The 12,752-nt window shown below is 36.8% G+C and overlaps 1 protein-coding gene across 2 annotated transcripts in view; it reads left to right on the top strand.

Moving 5' to 3' along the window:
• The window catches only part of AP3B1 (adaptor related protein complex 3 beta 1 subunit), a 266,801-nt gene that overhangs the window by 45,930 nt on the left and 208,119 nt on the right, over window positions 1–12,752 (top strand). For both annotated transcript variants that reach the window (XM_021076471.1, NM_001098585.1), the window contains 1 exon segment: window positions 8,303–8,377. In XM_021076471.1, coding sequence (XP_020932130.1) covers window positions 8,303–8,377 — 75 coding nt within the window.

Here is a 12,752-nt window from a genome sequence, read left to right as displayed (position 1 = left end):
ATATGAGAAGAAAATAATAATATGCATAGTTCTTACTATCTTGAGTTAATGATTGTAATAAATATTTTGGTCTAAATCTTTCTAGACTGAGTGCCCATACCTTGTTCTTGTTTTCTCTTCAACAGAAATGCTTCAGTTCTGTGTATATTTTAAAGGATTTAACCTGTGGCTGATGTTGGCATCTTTTTTTGTTGTTGTTGTTCTTAAGTTGGATGTTGTTTAAAGGGCAAATTTTTTCTGTCATGCTGATACACATCAGGACCAGCTCCTGGTTATCAGGCCTGAGTTTTTACTCGTGATATAATACCTATAGAACCTTGATCGGTTGCCTGTCGATTTTGGTTCAGTGTGCTTTCTGGGACAGAAATCACTGGTCATTTCATTTTCTATTTTCTGTATTTATTCTTGGCTGCTGAGTCTTGAGCTTTGCAACTGAGTCTGAAAATTAACTGCTGGTTTGTAATTTAACTAGTAATTATTTATAAATTAAAGATTCTAAATTTTCTCCCTATCTTTATTGCTGTCAAAAATGAAGCTAGTTAAAATGGTTATGAAATTAAGTTCAGTGTCTCCTCCTTTTCTTGCCAAGTTAAAAAAAATTAATGCTTTTCAACATTAATTATGTTTCTAGATCTTAATTTTTAGATATAGATTATTATTCAAGATTTTAAAAATATGACAACATATCAAAATCATCATTGTGGAGTTCCCAGTGTGGCTCAGTGGAAATGAACCCAACTAGTATCCATGAGGATGCACATTTGATCCCTGACCTCGCTCAGTAGGTTACAGATCCAGCGTTGTTGTGAGCTGTGGTGTAGGTCACAGATGTGGCTTGGATCTTGCATTGCTGTGGTTGTGGTGTAGGCCAGCAGCTGCAGCTCCAATTCATATGTGCAGGTGTGGCCCTTAAAAAAAGAAAAAAAAAGAAAAAATCATCATTGTAATATACCACATTAACAGAATGAAGGAGGGAAAACAAGATTATTTTAATTAACATAGAAAAAGCATTTGACAAAATTCAATACTCTTTCATGATAAAACTCTCCACAAACTAGGAATAAAAAAAAACCTACCTCAACATTTTAAAGGCCAAATATGAAAAATTCTCAGTGGTGAAAGACTGAAGGCTTTTCATCAGAAGAGCAAGAACAAAACAAGCATGTTCACTTTTGCCACTTCTATTCAATATAGTATTGGATGTTTTAGCCACAGCAATTAGGCAAGAAAAAGAAATAAAAGGCAGCTAAATTGGAAAAAAAGAAATAAAATTATCTTTGTTCCCAGATAACATGATTTTATATTTAGAAAACCCTAAAGATTCCACAAAAAACCTTTTAGAACTAATAAATTTAACAAAGTTACAGGATCCAAAATTAACACATAAAATTAGTTATGTTTCTATACAGTAACAATCATGAATCCTGAAAGGAAATTATGAAAGCAATCCCATTTATGATAGCATGACAAAGAATAAAATACTTTAAGGATAGATTTACCTAAGGAGGCAAAAGATTTGTGCTTTGAAAACTGCAAAATGGGAGTTCCCGTTGTGGCGCAGTGGTTAACGAATCCGACTAGGAACCATGAGGTTGCGGGTTCGGTCCCTGCCCTTGCTCAGTGCGTTGCCGTGAGCTGTGGTGTAGGTTGCAGACGCGGTTCGGATCCTGCGTTGCTGTGGCTCTGGCCTAGGCTGGTGGCTACAGCTCCGATTAGACCCCTAGCCTGGGAACCTCCATATGCCGCGGGAGCGGCCCAAAGAAATAGCAAAAAAAAAAAAAAAAGAAAGAAAGAAAACTGGAGTTCCCGTCGTGGCGCAGTGGTTAACGAATCCGACTAGGAACCATGAGGTTGCGGGTTCAGTCCCTGCCCTTGCTCAGTGGGTTAACGATCTGGCGTTGCCGTGAGCTGTGGTGTAGGTCGCAGACACGGCTCGGATCCTGCGTTGCTGTGGCTCTGGCGTAGGCTGGCAGCTACAGCTCCGATTCGACCCCTAGCCCGGGAACCTCCATATGCCGCGGGAGCGGCCCAAGAAATGGCAAAAAAGACAAAAAAAAAAGAAAGAAAACTGCAAAATGTTGCTGAAGGAAGTTAAAGACGACACAATTAAATGGAAAGACATCCCATGTTCACTGATTGGAAGACTTAATATTAAGATGTCAGTATTCCCAAAATGATCTACATATTCAGGGCAGTTCTTAATGAAATCCCAATAATGTTTTTTGCAGAAATAGAAAAATCTTTTAAAATTCATATGGAATCTTACTGAACTCTGAATGGCCAAAGTAATCTTTGTTCAAAAAGAAGAACAAAGTTAGAAATCTCATACTTAATTCAAAGCTACAGTAATCAAAACAATGTGGTACCAACATAAAAACAGACGTATATACACAATTGAGAGCCTTAAAACAAAGCCCTCATATAAATGGCCAAATTATTTTCAACATTTCTCATGTTTTATATTTCAGTAGTGGGTAATACTTGAATCACTTATGATTGGATGGTAAGCTATGCTAGGGAAAGGGCTCTCTCATATCTACTTATTCTCCAGGTGGTAACTAATGAGTAAATAGTTATTTTCCAAAGTATGTTAAATGAACCACAAAAAAACCATACAAATTTTTGAAATTTCTCTAATTACTAGAGAAATGCAGATCAAAACTACAATAAGGTACCATCCTCACACCAGATTAGCCATCATTAGAAAGTCTACAAGTGACAAATGTCAGAGTGTGGAGAAAAGGGAACCTACCTAAACTGTTGGTAGGAATGTAAATTAGTGCAACTACTATGTAAACCGTTATGGAGAGTCCACAGAAAACTAAAAGTAGAATTAACATATGATCCAGCTGTGCCACTCCTAGGCATATATCTAGATAAAACAATGATTCGAAGGGATACATGCACCCCAGTGTTGATTGCAGCTCTATTTGCAGTAGCCAAGACTTTGAAACAACCTGATTGTCCCTCAAGAGATGAATGGATTAAGATGTGGTACATACATACAATGGAATACAACTCAGCCATTAAAAATAATGAAATAATGCCATTTGCAGCAACATAAATGCAAATAGATATTATCGTACTGAGTGAAGTAAGTCAGAAAGACAAATACCATATATCATTTATATGTAGAATCTAAAAATTGGCACCAGTGAACCCATCTTCAAAACAGAAACAGACCTACAGACAAGGAGAACATACTTGTGGTTCCCAAGGAGGGCTTTGGGAGAGGGATGGACTGGGATTTTGGGGGTAGTAGATGGAAACTATTACATTTAGAATGGATAGACAATGAGATCCTACTGTATAGTACAGGGAACTATATCTAGTCTCCTGGGATAAAACATAATGGAAAGGAATATATTAAAGAATGTGTATGTACATATATATACACACACACATATGTATATGTGTATATATATCTAAATAACTTTGCTGTACAACAGGAATTAGAACAATATTGTAAATTATCATTATTATTATTTGTCTTTTTAGAGCTGTACCTGTGGCATGTGGAAGTTCCCAGGCTAGGGATCAAATCAGAGCTATAGCCACCCCTATACCACAGCCACAGCAATGCCACATCTGAGCCATGTCTTGACCTACACCACAGCTCAAGGCAACGCTGAGTCCTTGATCCAGTGAATTGGGCCAGGGATTGAACCCATGTCCTCATGGATACTAGTCAGCTTCCTTATTGCTGAACCATGATGGGAACTCTGTGAACAATATTGTAAATTAAATTAAAAAGGAAATTTGAAATTTCTGTCATGTGTATAGTATCACATCTAAAATAAAAAATATCGGATTTCCCGTCCTGGTGCAGCAGAAACGAATCCGACTAGGAACCATGAGGTTGACGGTTTAATCAGTGGGTTAAGGATCTGGCATTGCCGTGAGCTGTGGTGTGTAGGTTGCAGATGTGGCTTGGATCTGGTATGGCTGTGGCGAAGGCCAGCAGCTGTAGCTCTGATTAGAACCCTAGCCAGAACCTCCATATATCACCCTAAAAAGCAAAATAAAAAGTAAAAAATTAAAAAATACCCTGGATTGACTCAGTAGCAGAATCAGTATAACAAAGGAGTCAGAAGTTGAAGACTGATCACTAGAAATTATTCAGTTTGTAGAATGGAATTTAAAAAGAAAAGAGATGAACAAAGCATCAGGGTCTTGTTGGATGATATCAAAGATCTATCATAAATGTTCAGAAGAAAAAAATTGGGACAGAAAAAAAATACTTGAATTCATAATTGCTGAAAACTTCCCAAAGTGACGAACGACTTACATTTTTAGATGAAAGAACCTCAGTGAATACTAATCAGGATAAACTCAATGAAACCCATCCATCAGTATATGGCAATTAAACTTTCTGAAAAACCCTAAATAAAGAAAAAATGCAAAATGTACCTGGGGAAAAAAATGATACATTTCGTACAAGGGAACAGTGATTTGAACTACACTACATTTCTCATCAGATTCCATGGAGCCAGAAGTCACTGGAATATCTTTAAAGTATTGAAAGAAAATAATTATTAACCTAGAATTCTCTATCCAGTGAAAATATCTTTCAAGAATGAGGATGCTAGAGGTATTCTTAGGCCAAACAAGAAAAAAGAGTATTTCTAGCTTATCTTCTTTAATGAAATGCTAATTGAAGTTATTCAGGGAGTTCTCCTTGTAGCTTAGTGGTTGTGGCTTAGCAGGTTAATGAGCTGACTTTGTCTCTGAGAGGATGCAGGTTTGATCCCTGGCCCCACTCAGTGGGTTAAGCATCCAACACTGCTGTAATCTGTGGCATAGTTCGCAGATGTGGCTTGGATTTGGTTTGCTGTGGCAGAGGCACAGCCCTCAGCTGCAGCTGTGATTGGACCCCTAGCCCAGGAACTTCCATATGCCACAGATGTGGCCACAAAAAGAAAAAAAAAATCAGGTTGAAGGGAAATATCAGATGGATATTGAGGGACATGAGTTGAAATGGTAAGTGTAAAGGGCTAATTTTATTCCTCTTAAATATCCCACTGTCCGAGAGGTTTTCAGTGGATGTAGATATAAAATATATGATGGCTATATATAACATAAAGGGCAATGGGGAGGTAGGATTAAAAAGCCTGTCTGTTGAAAGGTTTCAACATTTTATTTGATCTTATACAGTATTAACTTTAAGGAGATGTGGAAGCTTTGATGTGTCTTGATTTTATCTATCTATAACTGTATCTGTGTAATTATCTATTTGATAACCCCTAGAGGAAGAACCAATAAAAATTATACAAAGGCTGTAGCCAAGTAGTGAATATAAAAATTAAATTATTAAATACCAAAAATTCCCCAATAATGAGAGCAATGGCAGTCAGAACAACAACAACAGCAACAAAACCCCAGGGAATAAACAGAAAACTGATAATAAAATGGTCGACCTGAATCTAACCACATCAATGATTACATTAAGTGTAAGTGATCTAAAGTCAGCAACTAAAAGAGATTGTCACATTGGATGAAAATATCAAGATGCAATTATATGTTCTCTAGGAGAAACCCACTTTTAATATAAAGGCAAAGATTGAAAATAGAAGGATGGGGAGTTCCTGCTGTGGCACAGTGGGTTAAGAATTTGACTGCAGTGGCTCGGGTCGCTGTAGAAGCAAGGGTTCCATCCCAACCCTGCACCGTGGGTTAAAGGTTCTGATGTTCTCACGGTTGCCACATAGGCTCACATTCAATTCCTGGCCCAGGAACTTCCATATGCCATTAGTACGGACATTAAAAAAAAAAGGGAAATATACCCTGCATATACTAACCAAAAGGTGAAAGCAACTCTCACCCCGATACTAGCACTTCCCATTTCTCCTGTAGTCCTTTATTTTTCTCAGTAATACCCTTGTTACTACCTCACATACTGTATTTGCTTATTGTCCCTCACCCCCCATTAGGAGGTAAGCTTGGATGGGCGAAGACTTTGGTTCATGGTTGATTCCCAAGGCCTAGAATAATCCCTAGCATATAGTATCCTCTCAGGAAGTATTTGTCAAATGAATTTGACTAGGATTTTTTTTCTCCCTCGTGTATCTTTTTGAGTAGCATTTTGTAGAACAAAGTTAAGGAAGCCTTGGAATAGGATATAATAGGACAGGATCTCTGACTTGAGATAATCATGGAGTGACTGAAGGGATGGGGTCGTAGAGAACGTTTAATCTGTCCTCATTTTACAGATGAGGAAATTGTAAAAATCATATAAAGGTGCTTTAGTTGTGCAATATTTTGTGGAACTTTACTACTCAGAAAGTTTCACAAAATACTTAATTGCACAAGTAAAGAAGTAGAAAATGGAAAGACTAGCATATATTTTAAAGCTAGAAAGGGCCTCTGAGAAATTGTTAACTGATTATAATTGCTTAAAATGTCACATCATATTTATAAATCGTTAACTGATTATAATTGCTTAAAATGTCACATCATATTTATAAAACATTTTTATAAATTTGTAAAATGAATACCTCCTTTCATTGAAATCTTTTTTAAGGTAGTTTTATGAATATGGTGTATAATTCATAAAGATCCCTTTTCAAAAAAAAATTACCCTGTAGTTAAAACTTTATTTTGTGGCAACCAAAGTCTGTACTATTAAAGGACATAAAGATATATTCTGGGAATAAAGAGTTAAGGAAATGGAAGTACAGGCAGACATAAAACAAATAAATAGAAATGAAAGATTGCACATAGGAAATTCTAAGTGTAAAGTGTGGATTAAAAAGTTCTGGAGGAAATTAGGATTGGATGCCATAGTGCAGTAGGTGCTAGGAGGTGGCTTTGTCAAGGGAGAGCGATGAGAATTTGATGATGCACTAGATAGAAGGGTGAAAACTTAGAAAAGCAAAAAGAATTGGGTTGGGGCCATGATATGAGCACAAGCATAGAGGAGTCAGAGAGCATGCAGGTAGTGGAGCAGTAATGATTGCTGAGCTTAAAAGGGATGTTAGTGCTGTTAGATCATTTGAATATTAAATTGTTTGGACGCTGAGGCAGTCAGGGGCTTTTGAGACCTTGATGGGAACTGATGTGCAAAGTAGTGGTTTGAGCCCATTAAACTGTCGGTGATCTACCTTTTGGTCTGGAGGAGGAGGTTTTTGGAAAGGTCCTCTGTGAGGTCATACTGGCCTCTCTGCTAGGAAAGTAGCAGGAGAAAGGATTAACATGAGTGTGCTGCAGAATTCACAACAGGACCTGGTTATTGTATAGATGTAAGAAGACACCAAGATAATTGGAGGGTTTTGGTATCTGGGAAAATTGGTGGAATAAGAAATACTACCATGAAGGTCTTTTTATTGTGAAAAGTGGGTTTAGTTTTAGACATAGCAGACTTTGGATGAGGGCGACGTCTAATAATGTTCAATTAGAGAAGTAGCACTAGGGCTTAGAGTTAGGGCTACGGTTTGGGAATTGATCCCCTTAGTGGTAGGAGTTAAGACGTGAGGGTGAATGAAATCTTAGGAATTTCAGAGATTGTAGAACAGTGTAGCCTGAAAGATGGAGATGGTGCACAGAGCTTTAATGGAGAAAGGAAGAGGACTTGGTGAAGGGAACTTTGGGGAAAAAAAAATGGTTGAAGAAGTAGTGGGGCCTATAAAAAGAAAGCCAAGGAAGGAGGAATTATTGTAGTTTGCTTAAAAATAGCATTTATTCTCCATCCCCACCCTCAGTGCAAATGCATTACATCTTTAATGTAAGAACTTGAGAAGTAGAGTACAAACATTTAAAAAGTGTTTGAAGTTCCCATTGTGGCTCAGTGGTTAACGAATCCGACTAGGAACTATGAGGTTGCGAGTTTGATCCCTGGCCTTGCTTAGTGGGTTAAGGATCTGGCGTTGCCGTGAGCTGTGGTGTAGGTTGCAGATGCGGCTCAGATCCCGCGTTGCTGTGGCTCTGGCGTAGGCTGGTGGCTACAGCTCCGATTCGAACCCTAGCCTGGGAACCTCCTGCGGCTCTAGAAAAAACAAACCAAAAAAAGTGTTTACGACCCCATTAGCCTGAGAAAACTATTCTAAATATTTTTTCTTAAATTTCTATGTGTTTCTTCCTTAACTGTCTATGTATTTGTGTATTTATATTGATTCCTAAGAGATTATTCTTTTCTACAAATAGTTGGGATAATTAGATGATTTAAAAAGAGTTAAGCTTTTTAATTCTGTAGCTTATTTGTTTCTGTAGCTTATCTTCTAAATGTTTAATATATGTAGTTTGTTTTGTTTTCAAATGACTAATTTTAAAAAAGTTTCAGTCCTAATATTCCACTTTTATCCTTCAGATGATTGCAAAAGGGAAAAATGCATCTGAACTGTTTCCTGCTGTTGTGAAGAATGTGGCCAGTAAAAATATTGAGGTACTGTTTTGATTCATTAATTTCATGATTCCTTTTGTTATGAAAGAATATATACTTTTCAGTTACTTTGAAATACAGTGTTAGATACTTAAGTGTCATTAGATTTTTGATACAATTAAAATGTCCATAATCTTAAATGGGGGAAATAGAATGCAAAGTAGACATAATCTTAGTTTTGGCATTTTGGTGGAGAATGTCAAAAGTAAAATTGAGATTAACTCACCTGGGTAAAAGGATGGTAATCTGAAGCCAGTTTAGTTGAAATTCTGGTCTAGGAAGTTAATTTTAGAAAGCATATATCCAGTGAAACAGATCTAAATTCCTGTAGTATCAGGGCAAGGATTAAACCCATGTGTTAGGACTCCAAATCTAGTGCTCTCTCTGGAGCATCTTAGTTCTGGTAAACCCTGCCTCGAGAGGTATAGCGAGAGGTGAGCAGAAGGCAGAATGTAGTGGGAACCTTCAGTTACTGGTCCCTGTATAGGTTTGTACATGGAGTTTGAAACAGAGAAATTTAAGAAACTTTGAGGCCAAGGTAATTCATGTTAGATCAAATGAACTATTGACTTCTGACAGAATGTTAAAGAAAAGCTTAAAGCCCTGTCTCTTTATTTGGTAGGTGCTTACTCTAGGGGGTTCAGTGTATATGTTCAACTTACCACAGTCTACAGCTAGGATTTACTGTATATATTTTTAAGTTAGCACAGTCTAGTTTCAGATAACATTATACCACTTCACATCAACTTTGAAGACCTTACATCAGCAAATTCCCTCCCATCTCTTCCCACATTATGCATTTTACTTCTGAATCTGCTAAAACACCCTAAGTACATGGTTATCATTTTTACTTTAAAGAGTCAATCATCTTTTTAAAAGGTTATCAGAGCATAATTAATACATCCTAATCTTCTCACTTTTAGAGTGTACAATTCAGTGATTTATGGTGTATTCACAGAACTGTGCAACAAAGAACCTTATGTCCATTAGTTACTCCACAGTCCTCCTAGTCCTAGGCAACCATAATCTTCTTTCTGTCACTATGGATTTACCTATTCTGGGCACCTCATATAAACTGAGTTATATAATAGGTGGCTATTGTGTCTGATTTCTTTCATTTAGCATAATGTTTTGGAGGTTCATCCGTGCTGCAGTACGTATCGTTACCTGATTGCTTCTTTTTGCTGAATAATTTTCCTTTGTGTGAATATACTGCATTTTGTTTATCAGTTGATCATTTGATGGTCACTTTGGTTGTTGCCACTTTTTGGCTATGGTGAATAATGCTACTATAAACACAAGTTTTTTTGTATGCGTATATATATTCATTTCTTTGGATGTATACCTTGGTGTGCTATTGCTAGGTCATAAAATAACTCTCTTTAATATTTTGAACAACTGCCAAACTGTTGTCCACAGCAGCTGCACCATTTTGTTTCTATCAGCAATGTATGCAAGTTCTGATTTCTCTGCATCCTCACCAACACTTGTTATTTTCCTTTTTTTAAAAGAAAAATTATTGTCTGTATTTTAGATTGTATATCCTAGTGGGTATGAGGTGGTATCTCATTGAAATTTTGATTTACATTTTGTTAACAGATAATTATTGTGTGTCTCTTGGCCAGTTGTATATCTTCGTTAGAAAAATGTCTATTCACATCCTTTTTTCATTTTATAATTGGTTTGTTTTTCATTTTATTGTGTATTTGTAAGCGTGTGTGTGTGTGTGTGTGTGTGTGCTGAATCCTAGATCCTTATCTAATATATGATTTGCAAATATTTTTCTATTTTGTGGGTTATCTTTTTATTTTCTTGATAGTGCTCTTTGAAGCATGGAAGTTTTAAATTTTGCTCTTAACTATTTTTTATGGTTTTCTCTGGATATATGCCCAGAAATGAGATTGCTGGAACATATGGTAGTTCTACATTTAGTTTTTAAAGAAACCTCCATACTGTTCTCCATAGTGGTTGTACCAGTTTAATTTCCCACCAGCAAAGTGGGAGGGTTCCCTTTTCTCCACACCCTCTCCAGTTAATGTTGAGACTTTTTGGTGATGGCCATTCTGACTGGTATAAGGTGGTACCTCATAGTAGTTTTGATTTGTATTTCTCTAATAATTGGTGATGTTGAGCATCTTTTCATGTGTTTTTTGGCCATATGTATGTCTTTGGAGAAATGTCTATTTAGATCTTCTGCCCATTTTTGATAGAACTGTGTGGGTTTTTAGTTAGTTTTTTTTTTTTTTTTTTTTTTTTTTTTTAATATACAGCTGCCTGAGATGTTAGCATATTTTGGAGAGTAATCCCTTGTTTGTTGCTTCCTTTGCGAAGATTTTCTATGGGTTGTTGTTTTGTTTATGGTTTCCTTTGCTATGCAAAAGCTTTTAAGTTTAAATAGGTCACATTATTTTATTTTTGTTTTTATTCTCATTACTCTAGAGGTGCATGTATCTTTTAAAATTTGTGTTTTTGTTTTTTTCAGATATATACCTAGGAGAGAAATTGCTGGATTGTATGGTAGTTCTATTTTTAATTTTTTGAGGAACCTTCCTTCTGTTTTCCGTAGCGGCTACACTAATTTGCAATCTCATCAGCAGAGCACAAGGGTTTCCTTTTCTCCACATCCTCACCAATGCTTGTTATTTGTTGTCTTTTTATTTTTATTTTTTATTTTTTTGGCCTTTTTACGGCCACACCCATGGCATATGGAGGTTCCCAGGCTAGGAACCTGTAGCTGTAGCTGCTGGCCTACACCACAGCCACAGTAATGCAGGATCTGAGCCACCTCTGCAAGCTACACCACAACTCATGGCAACACTGGATCTTTAACCCATTGAGCGAGGCCAGGGATCAAACCTGTGTCCTTGTGGATACCAGTCAGATTCATTTCCGATGAGGCATGAGGGGAACTCATGTTGCCTTTTTGATGCTAGCCATTCTGATAGGTGTGAGGTGATATCTCTTTGTGGTGTTTTTTTTTTTGTTTGTTTGTTTGTTTTTTGTTTTGGTCTTTTTAGGGCCACACCTGGGGCATATGGAAGTTCTTAGGCTAGGGATCCAACAGGGGCTGCAGCTGCTGGCCTATCCCACGGCCATAGCAACACCAGATCTGAGCCATGTCTGAGACCTCTACCACAGCTCACGGCAATGCCGGATCCTTAACCCACTGAGCGGGGTCACAGATCAAACCCACGTCCTCATGGATCCTAGTTGGGTTTGTTATTGCTGAGCCACAACAGCAATTCCTCATTGCGGTTTTGATTTACATTTCCCTGATGAGGAGTATGTTGAGCATCTTCTCATGTACCCTTTTGCTTATTTGTATGTCCTCCTTGGAAAAATGTCTATTAAGGTCTTCTGCTTACTTTTTATTCAGGTTGTTTTTATTTATTTTAGTTGAGTTGTATGAAGTCTTTGTATATTTTAGATATTAATGCATTAGCAGATCTGTCATGTGCAGATATCTTCTCCCATTCAGTAGGTGGCCTTTTCATTTTGTTGGTAGTTTCCTTTGCTATACAAAAGCCTTTCAATTAGATGCAGTCCCATTTGTTTATTTATGCTTTTTTCCTCTTTGCCTGAGGAGATAAATCGAAAAAATATTGCTAAGACCTATGTCAAAGGGCAATGCCTAAATTTTTTTCTAGTAGATTTATGGTTTCAGGTCTTATGTTTAAGTCTTTAATCCATTTTGAGTTTATTTTTGTATATGGCGATAGAGAGTATTCTAATTTAATTATTTTACATGCAGCTGAAAGTTTTCCTAGCACCTCTTATTGAAGAGACTATCTTTTTTCCATTGTGTATTTGTGCCTCCTTTGCCATAGCTTAATTGACCATAAGTTAATAGGATTATTTCTGGGCCTTCTATCCTGTTCCACTGATCTATATTTCTGTTTTTGTGCCAGTACCATACTGTTTTGATGACTTTAGCTTTGTGGTATAGTTTGAAGTTAGGGAGTGTGATACCTCCAGCTTTGTTCTTTCTCAAGATTGTTTTAGCTCTTTGGGTCAAATTAAATTTTGTGTGTGGTATGAGGTAAGGGTCGAGATTCATTTTTTTCCCCAGATAGTCAATTGTTCTTTTACCATTTATTAAGAAGATTATGTCTTTTTCCATTTGAATTACCTTGCCACTTTTGGAAAAAAGTTTGACCACATAAGTGTGACCATGTTTCTGGGCTCTGTTCTGCTGATCTCTATGTGTATCCTTGTGCCTGTACTACACTGTCTTGTTTACTGTAACCTTATAGCATGTCTTTTTTTTAAATTTCTTTTTAAGTTTTAATTGAATATGATTGACTTAAAAATTTATTTTAGTTTCAGGTGTACAACCAAGTGATTCATTATTTTTGTACATGACAAAATGATCACCAGT

Source organism: Sus scrofa, chromosome 2 (assembly GCF_000003025.6).
Source record: "Sus scrofa isolate TJ Tabasco breed Duroc chromosome 2, Sscrofa11.1, whole genome shotgun sequence".
NCBI classification, from domain to species: Eukaryota; Metazoa; Chordata; class Mammalia; order Artiodactyla; family Suidae; genus Sus; species Sus scrofa.
Note: the sequence above shows the minus strand (reverse complement) of the source record. Positions and strands in the feature narration are given on the sequence as shown.